At 43.8% G+C, this 20,793-nt stretch overlaps 1 protein-coding gene across 1 annotated transcript in view; it reads right to left on the reverse strand.

The window, feature by feature from the left end:
- The window catches only part of LOC147426092 (uncharacterized), a 65,021-nt gene extending 54,231 nt beyond the window's left edge, over positions 1 to 10,790 (reverse strand). Inside the window, exon 1 of the mRNA XM_086497916.1 lies at positions 10,294 to 10,790. Within this exon, the coding sequence (XP_086354042.1) occupies positions 10,294 to 10,363 (70 nt within the window). The 5' untranslated portion in view covers positions 10,364 to 10,790. The remainder of the gene's footprint in view (positions 1 to 10,293) is intronic.
- Between the last annotated feature and the right edge of the window lie 10,003 nt (positions 10,791 to 20,793).

Below are 20,793 nucleotides of genomic sequence, written 5' to 3' on the forward strand. Positions count from 1 at the left end.
TCAAGGTGTGACTACCAACAGAAAGTATCCGACAGTTGGGCCACATTGCACTTTTGGATGCGGTCCCAATGAGGATAGATGGTCAGATGACCAGTGGGAGCCCAACGGAAGCATCTCCTAAAAATTAGGGAACTGCTATTTTAGGCCATGAAATGTGTTCGCGTCATTACCTTCGGAATGACAAGGGGAGCATTTTATTACTCTGCTGCAAAGTCAACTGATGCACCAGTTAAGAGATTTTTAAGCAGGAAGCCCAATGCACGGAAATTGCATGTATGAGTGCCAAGTGGCACATTTTGGACAGTTTACCAAGTTTGGGAGAACAGAACTCGTCACTGACTTTCTGGAGCAATTTTGGAGGCTGATAACTGTGATTCTCAGCCATTTCTCTCCATTTTTGAGCTTCCTATGACTTCACCTAGGTCCAAGGAGCTCATTTTCAGCATTGGAAGGCATCAGATGCGTGTTTACAGGGCTGTTTTGCTGCATTTTCAGCGATACGCAGGTTTTGGCAGCCATGGAAATCTTCTCCTTTTTGCATCTATTTGTTCACAGATGCATTACAGATTAAGGACAGCAGAGGGGGCGCTCGATTTATGTTGGGGGGATGCTTCATTGAGAACCTGTTCACAGGTTAAGAGCTATGGAGTGCTTTCTTTCCCTCCGATGTACAGTGTGGTGCTAGGAGTGATGGCCTGCACGCTACACACTGCTCCCTCTCTCCCCTACGTGCAGTTAGGTGATGCCCCACAAGAGGGCTCTTCATTTGACTGATGTACAGCTGTGTGGTTGCACGCTACACACTGCTCCCTCTCTCCCCTACGTGCAGTTATGTGATGCCCCACAAGAGGGCTCTTCATTTGACTGATGTACAGCTGTGTGGTTTCATGCTTTTGTGTTGAGGCAAGAGCCTCCTTGAGCACGAACAGGGGTAGCTAACTGCTACTCCAAAGCAGGCACCGGTGAGGGTCATAACCTCACCGTACAGGTGCGTTTTCAGCGCTGTGTATGCACTGTAAATTGACTGTTTTTCAGCCATACGGACGCCAGAACCATTGGAAATAGTGCCCCATTGGCAGAGGACAGTTAGGGGACTGTTTGGGGCTGAAAACAGGGCAAAAACCAGTAAATACAACGTGCTGAATTTACTGTTTTTGGGCAGGAATCAGAGGGTTTATGCCAGTGGAAGTGAGTTCCAGCAGGGGAATTGGTTTCGCGCAAGTTTTGGGACTGTTATGCTGCCGAAATTTGGCCAAAGCACGTGGTATCTAGCTTGATACACATAAATGATTCCCAGGACTCTACTTTGTAAATTTACCCTCTCAGAGTATAAAGAAATACCGAAAGGGGCGCCAATTTTGGGGCCTATAGGTTGTCGACGTCTGCTCAGGGCACTCTAGCTTCCGAGCCGTGTGTGATGAAGTGTTAATTCCCGTCGCAGGTTTCCTTTGCAAAGTGCTCTGTGTGTGTGTCTAAAGTAAAGAATTTCGGGTGAAAGCCAAAGCCCACCGCCCCACTACGGGCCAGTTTCACCATGCTTTTTGGCTTTCTTTTGCGCGTCAAAAAGCTGAGCAATCCGTGCATCAACCACCTCTTGTAATTCCTTCTCTTAATATTGTTTGTGATCAGAAGGTTTCTTGAGAGCGGGTTTCAGGGGTGGTGGTGTGGTTTTCTGTCACTGCGCATGCACTTCCTGAAAAGAAGTCTCGCTCATATATTTTACCAATTTCGGATCCTTCGCAAAACTGAGCATCATCTTTGTTGCATCGCCGATCAATTGACGACGCTTCATCTCTCTTTGCTCCGCCTGAGTAGGCCGAGGCGGGCCATACTCTCTGTATGAATCTTCGTTGTGATCCCTGCCCGCATCTCCAGATGCAGAGGGAGTCGGCTGATCCTTGCGTGAAGCCATAGGTGCTTCGGAAAAAAAATTGGGGATCGGATTTCCCGTAGAAGAGAAATCGGTCGTGCTCTGATACCACTGTATCAAACTTATACACTCCAAGTCAAGAATCAATCGCGACAGCACCAAATAACCGCTTCAAAACAATTCACAGATCACAATAGATTTGCACTGGCCCGGCGGAGTTCCGTGCCTAGAGATATTGGCCCCAAAGACTGGCACCCCTTTCAATATTTCTTTATGTATTAAATCAATGTCAAAGTACAAAGAGCGGTTAGGGTTTCACTCTCAGACTCTGCATCCAAATGCTCTGAGAAGTGAGCCCTAATCCATATATTTAAATGTTACAAGGGATGCCCAAAAGCAGAGCCCCAAAAGCTTGAAAGCAAAAGCAGTTTTTCTTTCTCTCAATGAGAGCCAGAAAAAAAAAATAAAGCAAGTTCTCTTTTTCTCTCTCTTTCTCTCAAAGCGTAGCCAAAAAAAGTAAATAGCGTCGCCTATGCTTTTCCTCAGCTTTCCGTAATTTACGCCGCAAATCCCGGAAATCCGTACTTGCTGCCACGTGGCATTCCCCGCCTGATTAGGGTTTTCTGTCAGCAGTTAGGGTTAGGGTTTCCAGAAATTAGGGTTTGTGAAAATTAGGGTTTCTGGCAAAAAATAAGGGTTTGCAGGAATTTTAGGGTTTCAAGCAGAATTTAGGGTTTCTGTTGTCGGTAGCCACGTCATCACTTTGTGACAAGTTTCCCAACAAAGTCCCTTAATAATAATAAGTGAAAAATGGCTAAAGTAGGGAAAATAGGTTATGTGCATTGTAAAATGCTCCTGATGGGTACTGACTGTAATCTGATGATCATGTTGTGTGCAACCAGAGGAAATGCAACTGCTCTAAGTGTCTGACCAAGCAGCGAGGATCTGCCTGCAGGAAGGTGAGATCTGCGAGGTTTGGGGGCTGCGGTACGGATCCTGATTGCTGAAAATGCAAAACACTGATGCAAAAAGTGGTTCTCTCGCCAAGGAACTGCAAAACGCTAGGCTGATTTGTTGTTCCAAAAAATGTTAGGGCCGATGTTGATATTTGCTGCAAAACGCTAGAGAATCTGCAACTTGCAAAACGTTCGGGCTGATCTGCAAATGTTGAAAACGCTAGGTTGTTCTTGATGGCTGAAAACGCTAGGTTGTTTCGCCAAGGTTCTTGCTGAGAAGGTGCACTCTCGAACATTGAGTCCCTACTGCCTCTTCTGATAGAAAGTGCTAGCGCTAGGTTTCCTTATATATTGACTTGGCCAAATTGCCCTACCTAGTTTCCCAACAAAGTCACTTAATAATAGTAAGTGAAAAATGGCTAAAATAGGAAAAATAGTTTCTGTGCACTATAAAATGCTCCTAATGGGTACTGACTGTAATCTGATGATCATGTTGTGTGCAACCAGAGGAAATGCAACTACTCTAAGTGTCTGGACATGCACGGTCTACGAACAGACTCACGAAGGTGCCAGAACACTTCCTAAGCTAACTGAACCCTTGTCATGAAGAAGTAGCTTGTCCACATGCACATAGGGTTAGATGTGCACGTGACATTTCTTGATTGACGGTTTGATTGGTTGTTCGGTGGCTTTCTGCCACACTAAGTATGTACTTCAGCCATGGACTTCTTAGTCAAAAATTTTGCAAACTGGGGATCTTTAGCAAACTGAAGCATCTGCTTTGTGCACTCGTCAACCTGTTGCATCTCCAAAAGTTCATACTGTGTAGGCCGAGGTGGCCCGTAATCATCTTCTGTTAAGTCGTTTGAATTTTCTGTGTTGCCTCCTCCCGCCTCAACGGTTGCCGAAGAGGTTGATTGGTTCTTTTCGGAATCCATAAGTGTCGCGAGAAAAGGGATCGGATTTCCTGACAGAAGAGAAATCGACCGTGCTGTGATACCATTGTAACAAACTTGGACACGCCAAGTCAAGATTCAGTCGTGACACAGCAGAGATTCACTTCAAAACACTTCACAAATTTAAGATAGATCGACACGGCCCGGCATAGTTCCGTGCCAAGAGAGATAGGCCTCAAAGACCGACGCACCTTTCGGTATTTCTTTTATATTAATCCTTGAGCAAAGTACAACTGCCTGCGGGTGCTCGCTCTTAAACTCTGCGTCCAGATGCTCTGAGAAGTGAGCCCCTTTGGGTCACTTATAAAGGTTACAAAGGGATGCCAAAAAGCAAAGCCCCCAAAAGTAGTAAATAAAAAACAATTAGGCCCCAAAAGCTATTTGGTTAAAAATCTGCCATAAAAAGCACTCAACGTTGATTGCGGAAATCGTACAGGCAGGCGACGTCAACAGCTAGCGTAAAACGCGGAAAATCCGTACGACTGTCAGTCAGCCAGTCAATGAGTTTTCTGAGCGTCCGTACAATCTGCCACGTCAGCCAGTAAGTGTGAATTGAGGATTTCGTAGTCAGTCCGTACGGTTCTGCCACGTCATCAACCGCGTGGACATGCCACGGCACTAGTTTGTGACATCACGTCTATGGATTCGGTTTTGATTTAGGAGCATGATTCCTAGCAATGTATTTAGCAATCGCATCTAGATCTATCCCAGATCTCACTGATGTCGGATTGACTAATCCCATATTGCGATCATGTCCATAGATTTCTGCACACTCCAACACAGTCGTGTGCGAGTGATCATTCCATCTGTACTCCATCACTGTCGTGTGGGAGTAATCATTTCCGAAGATCCCAATCCATCACTAAGTTTATATTTAACAGAGTGGTTCAATTATTCAGTTCTAGTTGTGTGCCATCTCATCCCACAGGAACTCTTGATGAGCTCACTACAGTTTCATGGAATCAGTCGTGATTCAAAATTCATGATTCGTTATCACGTTCATTTGGGAGTTGTCACTGCTCCAAAATCATCATCATCTCATTCTTAATCCTGTTACCTGTTCACAAATAGCAGGTTCTTCCATTAGTTACATGCAAAATTCATGATACTTATCGTTGTCAGGTTCATTCTCAAGTTGTCATTGCTCCAAATTTGTCATCCATTATCATCAATTTCGCCTGTTATCTGCATACATCTAGCAAGTTCTTCCAGAGAACATTAATCTCATACATATATCATCTTCGGAATTCCTACTTTAAAGTTCTTCATTCACACACTTAGTCCTCACTAAACACAATGTTTCAATCATCTAGTCATCTCATCCGTCCAGAAGTCTTGATGCACTTAGATCCCTGTGTAGCCATCTCATCCCGCAGGAACTCTTGATGCGCTCACCACAGTATCCAGTCATCTCATAGACTCATTCATATGGGAATCTTGATGCACTAGAATCATTCAGCATGCGTCATCATCCATTCATTCAAATTCGTCATTCTTATCTTGAATTGATGGATCCATTTTTGAGCTTCTGTCGCTCCCGATCTCACCATCTCATCCTCGATTTCACTTGCAAAACATGCAAGGAGATGGCTCACCTCATTGCAAAAAAGTGAATGTCCAGCTCCATGCTTTTCAATCCATATAGATGCGAGTTCCTCGCTTTTCCAGTTATCTATCACAAACAACCAGATTGTCAGTACATCACTATCCCTTTCAGTGTCCTTTCTAGTATTTGGTTCATCTTCTGGTCAACAATTTTGCTTCAGCTCTTCTTGCGAGTAAAGCTTCCGCTTTTCTACACTCATCTGTCCTTTAAGCTTCGTCCTGAGAGCGCCATCTCGAGTGAATCTCATCAATCGGGTAATCCTTCAAGTGTTTCGCAAATCTCGGGTCTCTTGATTACTTGATGAACCTTTTCACGCACGTGTCAACCTGTAGTTAACGCTTATACTTCGCTCTGGCAAACTTTTCTATCGAAAAAATTTACCCAAATCTTCATTCTTTTCTTCAGTTCACGCGTCAAATTTCAACTCTCCTTTGCCTTCCCGCTGAGAGGTGTTATCTCTGTCAGATTCTCCACAGGAACATGTGTAATCTAGGATTCTTTATGGCTTATGCACTCTAAGACAGAGCGATGAAGACGGGAGCGCGCCCGATGCGCAATGAAGTAAGGGTTTGAGTGGCTAATAAGTCCGGGGTCGAGGCACGAAGATTCTTCAATAACAATTTCCAAAGTGCCCAAGTGCGCCTGATGCTCTGATACCACTGTCACAGGCTTGGGCACCCAAAGCAGAGAATCCGACATGACACACGAGAGAATCACTTCAAATACTCCACAACTTTAAAATCGCAGTTCAATTTGGTCGACACGGCCTGACGTAGTTCCATGCCCAAAGAGATTGGCCCCAAAGACTGGCGTCCCTTTCGGTATTTCTTTTATATTAATGCTTGAGAAAGTACAACTCCCGAGGGGTCCTCTGCTCTCAGACTCTGTGTCCAAATGCTCTGAAGAGTGAGGCCCCTAGGGCCTAAGGGTCCTTTTATTCTTACAAGGGATGCCTAAAATTGCCAAAAAAAAGCATCAACACAAAAAGCGGAATTTTGTACAATTTTGCCACGTCAGCATGTCAACGCATTTTGCGGAAATCCGCACTTACCACTGTTGCCACGTCAGCATGTCAATGCAAATTCCGGATTCTATCGTACAGCATGCTGTCAACGCTTTTCACGAGTGCAGTCTGCCACGTCATCATCTGTGTGTCCTCTGCTCTCGGGTGGTCATGCCACATCACCATTTTGTGACAGAAAGTATTTTGGACATGACGTGTTCACAGTTCACGAATGGGGATTCTTGGACGTAGTGTGGTCTACAGTTCAATTTGCTAAAAGGCAACCGATGCTCAAGATGGCATTCTTCTAAGGAACAAAGTGAAGGGTAGCAAATCCGAGGTGTATCCAGTGGAGTGTACAGTTATTGGGGTGTCCATGGTAGCTTCTTCATCAACTTGGTCTCACTATTATGTCCACTATAAGCTACAGATGCCAAAGAGTGTGTTAGAGTTTAGACATCTCAAGTGAACTGCCCAATGAGGTATTTATTTTACTTATTTGTCAAAGTCTAGGTAGGGCAATTTACTGAGCTGGGTATATATGTGACCTCTTGCCCCCATTGTACATTGTATCAGATATTCATTCCCAAGGTTGATTGGTTCAAGAGAACTCTCTCTCTCTCTCTCTCTCTCTCTCTCTCTCTCTCTCTCTCTCTCTCTCTCTCTCTCTCTCTCTCTCTCTCTCTCTCTCTCTCTCTCTCTCTCTCTCTCTCTCTCTCTCTCTCTCTCATCATCGACTTTGACAATTCCCTCTTGCTTAAGGCGAGGTACACGTACCGAATCCATGCAAGCCATAAGATGATCTTGAATGAATGGCCTTCTAGATGATGTCCTTCACGGCCACTTTTGAGAGAAGCTCCCCTAGGTGATGTGGCAATAGACAGGGATGGTGATGATACATCTACTCGCAACCAATGGATTTCTTCTTTGATCGACGATTCCCTTGTTGGTTACCGGCAAGCCTTTGCTACCCCAACATGGATGGTGTTAACCAAACTCTAAACCGGATGAATGCGCGAGCGAATGGCTAGATATGCAAGCGCTAATGTCCTCAAATGTTATCGACCAGCCTAGCCCTACGCGGGAAGATTGGCAAGAGCGACTCCCAACGGGAGATGAAGATGGATATGTTCTTTGGAATGCCCACAAGCCATGGCAAACCCTCTGTATGATGTCTCGTGAAACCGCCAAATAACTCCTCAAAAATAAGAGGCTCCTCTTGAGGCTTCGATTAAATTGTTATATGATGGAAGTTCTAGATGAATCCTTGGCTCATCCCCCACACCATTGCCGATGTGGTATTTGCTTCTGATTGTGTAAATGGAATGTACACACATGCAATACCTCAATGCGGACTCTACTGACTCGAATGGGGGATGTCGCCGCGGCAACTCTTCAAAATGAAGCACCTCCGAGGATGATTTGATGCACCTTTGGGTCCGTCTTGATGGCCACCAAGGGGTAGATTTGGGGCTGATTTGCGCTCCCGATGTGAGAGGAATGAAGGGCTGAGAACGCATGATGATGGAGCCGATAATGGACAGCAATGGGAGCACTCGTTGCAACGAGGGAATGGCCGAGAAGAGGCTGAATGGGTTGCCGAAGGTCCGGGTTGCAGCAGGGAAGATAGCGTCCACAAATCCACCACTTTCGGGCAATGGCAAGGCCTGAAAACCGAAAACCCTGCTCTACTAGGGCTGATCCAGCTTGTGGCTCACAAAGGGAAGCAAAAACTCAAGCGCTACGCTAGGGCTGATTTGCTGAAAACGGTAGAGCTAGATCTGGTGCTGGCTGAGAATGTTGGACACACTAGGGCTGATCTGTTATGTAGGAGCAAAAATGCTGAGAGCATGCAAAAACAATGGGGCTAGCTCTAGTGCTTGTTCATCTAATCCAGAATGTTGGCTCCCTTGCTCCATTTATAGGGTAGGATACTGGTTATAGACTTTTTAAGGCTTAGGTAGGGCAAAAGTTGAAGAAAAAGTTATAAAAATAAATCATTCTAATGATTTATTAATAAACTTGACTTCGGCTAAGTTTCTGGGTAAAACTGTCACACGTCTGCCAACCTTGGAATCCAATTGACGCGGAAATGGCTCATTGGATTCTACTAGCCTATAACCACATGCACGCCATGCCAGATGCCCACGCTTGTACAAACCATTTATGCAAGAGGGTTCCAAAACTGAAAAACCTAATCTAATGGACTCGTCCGGACATGCAAGTCATGTGAATAGGCTCACAAAATTGCAGGTACTAATCCTCCTAGGATTTTGGACACTTCTATCTAGGGATAGAGACAAAATTGGCTCTGGAAGTCGATGAAGCATCTCCACGTGGCACACAGAGCCATGTGCACGTGACATCGTTTCTTTTAATTAATAAGTTGACTAATACAACCCATTATTTAATTGATGTATTAGTCTTTAAGAGCGGAAACACATAGCCTTAGGACTACCAGGATATATGTGTTGGATATACTATTGGGCTATGTGATGAGAAGGTACAAACCATCACAAGATTGTTATACCGGGTTTAACAATGTGATTAGACATAATTGTGGAGGTAAGCTTCAAAGGACGTCCTATGGAGCCGTGTATTATGTGTCACAAACCAACACCAAATTGATCCATAAACGAGGCACACTTGAGCACTTCTTGCGCTAGCACCGACTCACCTCATACAAACCATCGGGATTGATGCATACGATTTTTTGTGATCTATGTGATATTTGTATCTGCGTTCAGAGTAGAATGATTTGAGCATTCTCTCTCCATCAAAGGATTTGTGTTTAAAAGATTGACTTTGTCTGCATGGGACAATCACTGCTAACAATGTCGTTTGAGTTTGTGTTAACACAAGTGTAATTGAGGGCGATTGCTCCTTTGAGAAGGGAGTATGTGACGAGTTGCAGACATGGCAAGCCTACACACCATAGTTACCAAGAAATTGAAATCACTCTTGTGCGTGAACCAGAAACACCCATGACTCCAAAATGGAAACGAGGTTAGAAACGCCATGTAGTGACATAATGAGTACGCACTTGTGTGTAGACGAGAGAGAGAGAGAGAGAGAGAGAGAGAGAGAGAGAGAGAATTAACATCCTTTAGAGGCCAACTTGACCTTTAGAACAGATCATATACATCTTGGTTACATCCAATGGTCATCCATGCCATAAAGGCATTTTAAAAAAAAGTACAAAGCTTTTAAAAAAACCCTCAAGACTCCTAGGAGGTATAGCTACAGTGGGTTTCAATACACAAAATGGGAAGTAGCTAATCTAAATTGGGGGTGTGTTCACTCGTTTGGGAGTGGGGTGCGGAACTTTGCAATGATTGTTTTGCCTCCTCTCTCTCTCTCTCTCTCTCTCTCTCTCTCTCTCTCTCTCTCTCTCACACACAATAGCAAAGGAGGTTTGAGATTTAAGGGTTGAGCAATAAAGCTTGCGGAAGGATAGATTCCTGATAGCTAAAGCCAATGACATTGAACAACACCCAAAGTTACAATAATAGCCAGCTTACCAAGAAAACAAAGTGGTGTAAGTGAAAGGATTACTTGAAAAGGTAGAAAGGCACGCTAGAACGCCCTCCTAGCTAAGCAATATATGGGACATGCCTAGAATTGAAAAGATATGAAAGTGATGTTCAATAAAGCTGTATATGGCAGCCCTTTTGGTTGCAAGTTTGCATGATGTATCTTCCAAGCAAGACCATCCCTCAGCGAGAAAACCGAGTACAGTTACACTTTCATATACACAAGGGCTGATTTTTTTTCTAAGCACTGACTGCCCCAATGTATCACCTTAAACTCTCAAAATACAATGCCCGCATATTTTACAAAAGCAGTGGTTTGAATTGCTTGAAGCCATCGACAGAAGGAAGAGAAAAGCATGCGTCTCATACCTTCCTCTGTTGGCTCATAATTGGGGTCAATCTCTTCTTCGAGGATGACATCCTCTGGGGAAGGCTCCATGGCTATCTATAACATTGAGAAGGGCTGGTGGAAGCTTGTGTCTGCCCCTAATAAAAGCTCGGGACATACATCCGATCCTCGTGGCCTGAGCTCACATCAGAAACCCGCTCATCTCCGTGGTCTCTGCCTCCTCTATAGAACGTATTTTGCTCTGCATTGCATACCCAACTCTATGTCGATTCGGTAGAGAGGTTCTTGTGTCATTGCATGCTCGATACGCAGCACTGGGGCAAGAAAGAGGACGGAGAGATCTTCGGCGAATCAAACTCTTAGCGTTACGCGAATCGGCCCCCATACACATATCGAGCGCACTGAGGGGCAGCGTAGTCGTCTACCCGCCCTTCGGTTTAGTTTCCATTTTCCTGCTACTTGTCTAGGCTTGCATGTGACTCCAAGGCTACAAAACCTTTCACACCGGGGTGCTGCATGATTGAGAAGGTGCTCGCCAACGTTTTGTATGCATAAGGGGTATGAGCCTCCCGGAAACGGCCACGGGATGGGGACCCCCCACCTAGACACGTTAGCCCCACTCCACGCATTCGTGCATCGTGGGAGCTCCACGCAAGGTTCCCCAGGGCACGTTATGACTCTCTTTGAGTGCGGGGGAGCTTGGGGCTACGTGGGGCTAGGGACTCAGAACGCGAGACCCTCGGAACACACCACGGTCGCGGACCCACGGAACGGAATGCGACCCGAGCCGGCCACGGGTCGAGCCGAGCTTTTTGAAGGCAAACGCGCCCACCACGCACCTCCACATGACGCGCCCAACTTTGGGCCGTCACACTTGGTATCAGAGCTCCAGGAAATCAACCAAGCCGAACCCAAGGAAGGGGGAGGCTCCAGGACTCAAAACGGCGCTACCCAACGTGCGGGGCCGCCAACGCTACTGCCGCCACTCAGTTCGCCAAACCCAGGAGGGGGGAGGCTACAGGCAAACCTACGACCCGCCACTCAGTTCGCCAAACCCAGGAGGGGGGGGCTACGGGCAAACCTACGACCCGCCACTCAGTTCGCCGAACCCAGGAGAGGGGAGGCTACGGGCAAACCTACGACCCGCCACTCAGTTCGCCAAACCCAGGAGGGGGGAGGCTACGGGCAAACCTACGACCCGCCACTCAGTTCGCCAAACCCAGGAGGGGGGAGGCTACGGGCAAACCTACGACCCGCCACTCATACTACTGCTACGACTCAGTTCGCCAAACCCAGGAGGGGGGAGGCTACGGGCAAACCTGCGACCCGCCACTCAGGCTACTAATACCACTCAGTTCGGCTACGGGCAACCTACGACCCGCCACTCATACTACTACATGCTACTTCGCTCAACATGCGAGCGCCAAGGCAAAACGTACACACACAATGGCCCAGAGATGGCCACACTACAAGTCCATTACTCCAAACACAAAGGAAAGATGCGAGCCAGACAAGGCTCTTGGGAACAAAATCAAAGAGAAAGACGCGATGGACTAACTCAACTTAGTTCGTCGCGCCCGGCCACTTTTGTGGCCTATGCTGAGCTCAAGACCCATTCAAGTCTACAAGAGACCAAAGGGGCACCGAGCTAGCCCTCCAAATGAGGTCCACACAGGGACCAACTGGGATCAGTTTGACGATTGAAGATTCAGCCAAAGCCTTCATGGTGTCATGACGACCAAAGCTACTTCAACCTAAAGACTGAATCTAACCAAGTAACCTTACCCGATTCAAAATTCAGCGATTGGAAACCAAAGCTGGTGTCAGCCTAAGTCTACAACGCGCGTCAAAATGACGGTAAGTTTCCTTGCAACTTCGCAAGGGCTGCATTGCGATGGACTTTACTTCAAATTCGGCTTTCAAAGAAGTCTCCGCGCGGGCCAACGCAGCAGGTGGCTCCGCGCACCTCGGGTTACCTTTTGGGGAATGCTCAAGTATGGGGAATTCTACTTGGGTATTCAAAGCATATCTTTTTCAGCCTTCTGCCAAAACACACAAAATACACACACTTTATTCCAAAAATTCCAAAAACAAAGCATGCTATCTACTTGCATTTCAGGTACAGTTTTCACGCACTTTGCACTATATGCACCCCTTAGACCTTTGGCCTATGCATAGCCAAGCTCTCTTTTCTCCCTTTGTTCGACGAGGACGTCGAACTTTCTTCAACCGGGGGTGTATATAAGGGGTATGAGCCTCCCGGAAACGGCCACGGGATGGGGACCCCCCACCTAAACACGTTAGCCCCACTCCACACACTCGTGCACCGTGGGGGCTCCACGCAAGGTTCCCCAGGGCACGCTATGACCCTCCTTGAGTGCGGGGGAGCTTGGGGCTACATGGGGCTAGGGACCCGGAACGCGAGACCCTCGGAACACACCACGGCCGCGGACCCACGGAACGGAACGCGACCCGAGCCGGCCACAAGCCGAGCCGGGCTTTTTGAAGGCAAACGCGCCCACCACGCACCTCCACATGACGCGCCCAACTTTGGGCCGTCACAGTATGGCCAAGAAAGGGGAGAGGACTTTTTCCACCATTGAGAGCATGTCATGGAAGCTTAAGACCTATTTCTTCTAAATTAAGCTTAAACTGAATGCAAAGTGTGATCTCAGGTTTTTTGTGTGATCTGTTTGCAAACCAAATATACGCATGATATAGCCCCATTATGTTATCGCAGCGTCCCAACTTTGCATCTTTTCCATACTTTGTAGTTCGATGCATACTCCACCAAATTATTTGTACTTCATGAATTACTGCAAGCATGCATGGATATATTCATTTAGAGCAAAGTCCCAAGTCATGTGCTTCGAGCAATTTCTATTTATGCCTGAAAATGTACTAGTTATATTATGGCCACCCTACGCGTGATGGGGGGGGGGGGGGGGGGGGGGGGGGGGTACATTGCATTTCTAGCAGGTGATGGGATGAAACACAAATATGTAGTGCCAAATAACAATCAACAAAATTGCATAGTTGAGAGGAAAAACAATTCACTTTTGGAGATGGCATGGTGTATGGTTAAAAATCAAGCATTGCTAGTGTATTGGCTTGAAGTTGTACACATTTTCACAACACACATCAAAGCATGCAATAAGACATGCGCACACTCATAGATTCATACTCGCACGCACACACACGACTTTTAGATTCATACTCGCACGCACGCACACGACTTTTAGTACATGAGCAACTAGACATGAAATTGGATGATAAGGCTATGAAATGAATTCTTGTTGTTTACAGTTTTACAGAGATAACATCCTCTGCAAATAGATTATACAATTTTGAGTTTGAATGATTCCATTTCATCCTCATAGATTTGATAGTGTGTATTTGAAGATGGAATCACCCCCTTTTTTACGTAGAGATTGATCTCTACTATCAAGATTCATCTCAATATCAAAGAGGTACCTCTAGAAGCAGGAAGCTTTTCTTAGGCTTCTCTTGCACCTTAACTTGTTGTGCTACCATCACTTTGATATATGCCCTACATTAGGACCTTCCTCCCTTGCAACCCTCATTGTAGAAAAGGGTTTGTTGTTCTTCCTCTTTACGGAATGTCTTGTGATCTCTTCTAGTGCAACGCCTGGTTGCCTTTAGATAGAGTGTGCAAACACAAAGAGTAGAAAAAGGATGCAATGTCATCAATGTTGCTTCTTGACATAGACTTCTTGGCTGAAGAGAAAAACAATCAAGCTTGGAATGGAACCTTGGATGAAGAATTTCATCCTCTTTAACTATCCTCACAAGAATGAAAATCTCAGAGCCTACTTTGATTGGCTCACGTGACATAAAAGACTCAGAACTCCGATGTTGGAGCCCTCTATGATCACAAAATGTAATCAATTTGGAGCCATTAATTGTCCATGCTTGTTGGTTGGGCCCTTTACATGAGGTGCAATTGCAAGTACAACCATTTGAACCACAACTCTTTGCACGCATGTCATCTTTGGTTAGGCAAGTAATCTGCCACCCTACCATCTCCCAGTAAGACCCTTGTCCAGACTACTCTTGTCTCACTTTCTGCTATGAAAATGATATTTGGTGAGAGAGGGTCACAAGACTTTGAGTGGAACTGTATAGGTCAGTGCTCTCAAATGTTTCATTCTAGCTCGTTTTGACCTCTATTTTCCACTACAAGTAGCACTACACACATAAATTTATCCTTTTGTATAGAATTCTTGAATGTGGATTGATGCAAAATAGGCACTTTGTAGTCTTATGTCACATCTTGATTTTTTTCATTTCGCTCTTTCCATGAAACTTCCATCAGTTGTAGTCACTAACCGTGAATGATTTTTTTTACATGTTGTTTAATGAGGAAAAATAGGATGGACACACCCAATTGGCCCTCTTGTGATGATGCAACATGCTTTGGTTGCAAAGGGTGCATGGGACATCTGCAAGGTCATGATATATGTATACCTTTTGTGGATATAGGCTCTATTGTAGATGGTGGAATTTATAGTCGTTTTATTGCTAAAGTTGTTTTGCCTACTATATTGCATGCACATTGGGATGGTAAAGATGTGTGAGCTCATGTATTGATTGCACTCTTTGTCAAGCATTCCATTACTCCACACGTTCTTTCATTCTTTCATTTAAAATGACAAAATAGTCTTGGGATATTCTAGTTGGTTTATATGCAAGTCGTAATGAGGTAAAAATTCCTTACCTACACTAAACAACTAGAATTTAAGATTTATAAGGACGAGGATGAAATGAATGTATTTCTTGTGGAGAATAAGGACCTCAAGAAGCAATTAATTTAATTTTTTTTAGCTCCCGTATGCAAACTATCCTTGATACATTACCCTTACTTTGGCAGAGGCTTAAGGCATTCACTCTACGCAAGACTACTATATCTCATGCAGATAAGGGGTATTATTAGAACCCTTATACATATATTTTCATGATTATAATACATCGTTTTCCTATTCAATCTTTAAAAAAAAAAACTCGTTAAATGATACTCTTACGTCAATAAAAAGGTTACAATATATGGAATTAAAAATATTATTTTCTTGAGCCCATGTGTTAGGCACTTATATCATAGGTGACATCTCAAAGAACAAAGGGCAGATCTGATGGTGTCAAGTTTGATGCTCGTCTCTAAGTTGTATGCAAGAGGCTTAGTTCAGGAAAGACGTGGTTAAGAACTATGTTGTTAATCAGGGCTTTGTGGTCTCTCTCTCTCTCTCTCTCTCTCTCTCTCTCTCTCTCTCTCTCTCTCTCTCTCTCTCATGCCTCAATTGGCTCCCAAGTGAATGAAGCTTTTCTACAACACCAATGTATTATGGTTGAGAAGGAATCCGATGGGTCGCGCTTCATACATTACACCACCCATATTGCCCCCAACTACAAAACCATGTTCTTCATTGAAAGGGGAAACCGTACTCACCCTTACATGCTTGAGCATATCCCCTTGTCAGTGATATGCACTATCGCAGCCATTCTTTTAGCTCCCACTTCGTTCGATGCGAGACAAGGCATTGGGGCAATGGAGTATAATAAAATTGACTGTGCACATTATGTTCACTGCAAGTTCGAGAGTCTGAGTACCACACACTACTAGAGTGCTCAGCTTTTGGTCACATTCAAACTTGCTTCCCTCACATTTTTAGCCACCATGACTTAGACCTACACACTTTCCTCTCCCAGCCACAGTGTGGGCTCTCCATTGCAACTCTCATCATCACAATTTTGGAGCATCGAGAATCGCTCATTAGCCACACACATACTACGTCGCATGTAATTGTGGTCCCATAGGTCATATTTGACCTCCAAGGACAATAATAAAATCTCTCTCTCTCTCTCTCTCTCTCTCTCTCTCTCTCTAGTTATGCAAACACACATCCATGTGCACACACACACACACACAAGAAGTGTACATTCTTACGCTTTTCCCAAATCTCTAGCACAACTCTCTATTTTATTCTTACCCCTAGCTTATGACCTTATCTATAGTGGTGCTCATAGCTAAATACTTCTATGCATGGATATCTCTCTCTAGCATAGCCACAAACATATCCTCCGTGTACTTATATTCATCGATATTGTCTCACTCGCACCTGGAGATCTACTAACTACATGATTTCGAGCCTTTGATAGGGAAAAATGTAGTGAATGGTGTGCTTCTATGTGATTTACAATCGATGAGAGCTCTCAATGAATAATGGCTCCGAATTCATGCAGAATGAAGGCTTCGTGATCAAAGAAGCATCTCTTTGTAGATCTAATGAAAGTACAACAGATTGTACAAGCATGTATAGCGATGAGTTTACTCTTAAGAGCGGGTGAAATCTAGCCCTCATTATTGTGTCATCTCCATTCTCTCTCTGTGTTTTCTCTCAAATCATGGTTTTCTCTTCATTGAACAACAATTCATTTGTGATTATAACATGGATTCTATCAATTTTCATAGTTAAAATTAGTTTCAGAATTCATAACTAAGGTAACATTGATATCAAGGCATGCGGTTATCCTTTTCATGTTAAAGATATGACTATTCTTAGTGAATCATGAGCTTGCGTATTAACTAGGAGATGGGAGACAACGTCTACTTTTTCTTTAAATAACATTATAGTTACACCCTATGAGCTTCTATTTTGAAAGTGGACTCTCCTCTAAGGAGGTGCCTTTGGCCTTATCATTTTTGAACTATTAAGAAGCTTAGAAAGATTTGATGAGCTAATTTGGGCAATATTATAACCCTCCTACCGATTCTGGTAAATGAACAATCTTAAACCATGGGTGTGGGTGCCACGAGAACTTTTTCTTGCTTTGCAAAGAGAATTATACTTGCTTGACACTTGAGAAAATGATGTGAGCTTGCAAAACATTGAAGTGAGTAAGAAGAAGATTTCACTCAAGGGATGCCTCAAATTAGATACTATGCTCATCATTCCATGATAACACAAATTTGCAAGCACAATTGCAAGCTAATCATTTGGTTGCTATTGGATAGATGAAGCAAACTACCCCCAACAAGGAAGCTCAAAATAACCAAAGATAAAACTCCTTGGCTTCTAGTAGTCTCCATAAAGGAGAGGAAGAAGTTTCTTTTGGGGACCTCCAAATTGATAAGGAAGAGACACCATCATGATGTCAATATAGGAAGATGGAGTCCTCAAGGGCCACATGCTACTACAACAAGACACGGGAAAAATGTCTCTCCACCCATTTCTATGAGAAACAAAATAAGAAATGAAGCTCAAGACCTTATGAAGAGCTCCAATGGTGATAACTTTTGTTTTTTGTTTGCCCTCTTAAGTGATTGACTTGGGATGTCTAGAAAATTACTACATTGGTGTGGTTTAGTGTCATCATGTAAATTAGGAGATAGTTGGACTTGTATATACTTGATTGCTATTCTTGTGGTTAATGGTTTAACTATCATGTGGATGAATGAATTGTAGATTGGAGATGGAGGGTTTGAAGGAATGTTACATTTTTTTTGTATAGTTGCCATTATGGCTGCCACCCAATGAATTAAACTTGTCTCACACACACACACACACGCCCACGCACAGCACAAAGCAAAGTCTCTTTTGTCCTCTGGCAGCCATCCAAGCTTCTAGCTTAGCTTGGAATAAGTTAGTCTAGAGTAATGCTATTTACACACACACACACCACACCACATGTTTTGTAAATTTGATTTGATTAATTTACAAGTGGGAAACCTCAAAGAGAGGAAAACCCACCAAAAAGATCAGATACAAGGGGAGGAACACAGAAGTGTTCTGTGATGTAAAATCGCTAAAAGCAAACATAGAAGAGTTGCAAGATTTCTAGGGATATGTCCCCAATGTCAAAGGCAAAATGTAACGATTGCCTCAGCGAAATCTTGAACGATGGAAAAGGATCCGCCTCATGCCAGTGAAACATGCAGAGATTGCGATGGTGCCATAGAGACCATAACGACCAAAATTCGACCCATGCAAAGAATGTGGCAAATCGTTGTAAGAATGCCAAAAAGCCAGAATCATTTGTGGAAAACCATTGAGGGAAATTGAGGATGGATACAAGCAGAAACGTGGTGAAGGAATGCCTTGGTGCAGCGACAATCCCAAAGCAGATGTCTGACATTCTCATCAGTAGAGCAGAGCAGCTGACACAGTGAAAGGAGCTAATGTGACACACCGCAAGGAGAGCTCCAACTTGAAGGACTCCCAACAAACAACGCCAAAGAAACCAACGCTCCTTAAGAGGCAAGTGAGACTTCCAAATTGCAGTGAGAGCCTGTCCCCACCATCAGTCAGATTTGTGCGAAGCCCAGAGCGCATTACAGTGATCAGCCATCCAAGAGTCTTGCACAAGAGAAGCATAGATATGGTGGGCAAAAATCACATCCACATGAGTGTCCCATAAATTCCAATCTTGCATATGACATCCACCTATCAGCGAGAATAGGGAGGAAATCAACCAGCATATGTTGAAGCAGGCTCCAAATCTGACGATAATGCAGGCCCAACCCAAAGCGTGTTGTTGCATGAGAAAAAGTAACAAAATTCTCCGATGAATCCACCACATCATCCACAATGCGTATGCCACGACCATAGAGGAAGTAGGCTTGACGGGGTGATCGATCAACCAGGGTAAGAGAGAACACCTTACTCTAGTGAATGCTTTCCAAGCGCAACGAATTCGCATTTGCTTACTGCTTGCCATGCCAATAGAGATGAGCCGTAACAACTTTCCAAGTGGAGAGCAAGCCAGAGGTGATTAAGCAACCAAGAACATAACCAACCATCTTGCCCAACACAATCTCCCAAAGGGAAGTCTTCCAATGACCAAAAGCGGGAATGGTAACGTGCTGACATAGATCAACAGTCACAATTATTCATGGCTAAGATTGTCGCGCAAGAGTAGGCAATAACATAGCCTTCCTTGCCAATGCATGGCGTCGAAGGTCCAAAATATTCAGCCCCCAAGATGCTTCGGAGTGCATAGTTTCTCCATTGCACACACGCGTGCACGCGCACACACACACACACAGATATATATATATATATATATATATATATATATATATATATATATATATATATATATATATATATATATATATATATATATAGTATGTATGTATGCATGTATGTGTGTGTGTGTATTCCCAAGTGTGTGTATACATACATATGTGACGCGCGCGCACACACACACACACACACACACACACACACATATATATATATATATGCATACATACATACTATATATAGTATGTATGTATGCATATGTGTGTGTGTATTCCCAAGTGCAAAGAGAGGCCAAAGAGACTTGTGAAGTGCACTTTGGGGGCTAGGATTGAGGCCAATATTGTGCAAATTCCATTTTTCTTCTCTACTCTTTGTGTTTATGCTATTGATCTTGTTTACATCAATTTAATTCCTAATTTAGTATCTTATCATAGTTGACTAATTGTGTGTGGGTAAGTTTGTGTTTATCATGTCTACATTTGATGTGGAAAGCTTGATTTTGTGTGTGGAGTTTCTATGTTCTACATCATTTGCATCCATGCCTAATACATTTGCACAAGATGAAGATTTTAAGACTACATGGTTGCACATGATTGAGTATAATACACATTCAATACCAAATTTTGTAATTTAAGCAAAAGTTGTGTGTTACCCATTTTGTCTCATGATCATTGAAGAATCCCATAAAATATTGTTTGCTACCCATCGAGGTTTTGTTGTTCCCTCCCAAAATTTGTGTTGTGATTTGTTTTGGCCTACTATGCACATGGTTTGTCAAAAGATTAAGTCAACCAATGGTAAAAAAAAATTAGGTCTTTTGCATCCACCACTCATCTTGAAAGACCTCGAGAACATGTTTCAAAGGGTATCATTACTCGTTTTACTCTTATTGCACGTAAGCATGATATGATTTGAATAGTGACTGATCATTTTAGTAGACAAGCATATTTTATTCCATATAACTGCCCCTATAAGCTCGGATTGTTTTGGAGCCCCTCCTAAATTGGTCCCTAAAAAATTAGAAGTCATTTGGACACCCTGCATGTGATTTTGAGTTGAAATTGGACCTCAAAAGCTATTTTATTGCTCATATTGTTTTAGAGCCCCCTTGCCCTTTTTAAGCCCACTAGGTCGTGCAAGTGGATAGAAGCATAAGGTTATGCTTGGCTTGGAACTTTCCACCTAAATTAGCCAAAAAAAAAGGCTTAAATCATCTAGGAGTCCCCAGTGGCAAGAGTAGCAAATTATGGACACAATAGCTTATTTTGGCTTTTGACATTTTATTAGTCCTCTCAATAGGTAATTTGAGCTTGTACAACTCTATATATGCCCCATTTTTCCTTTGTCTAGTTGAGTCTGCTTTCTTTTATAGAGAATTGTGGTCCAATTTCTTTCTGTGGACTATCTACTTTGTTACCCTATTTGGTACTCCATTTTTATTGGCCTTTGACTGCTTTCACCCCCTTTGTTGCTTGCCTT

The sequence above is a fragment of the Adiantum capillus-veneris genome, chromosome 24 (assembly GCF_014529385.1).
Source record: "Adiantum capillus-veneris isolate H3 chromosome 24, ASM1452938v2, whole genome shotgun sequence".
Classification (NCBI taxonomy): Eukaryota; Viridiplantae; Streptophyta; class Polypodiopsida; order Polypodiales; family Pteridaceae; genus Adiantum; species Adiantum capillus-veneris.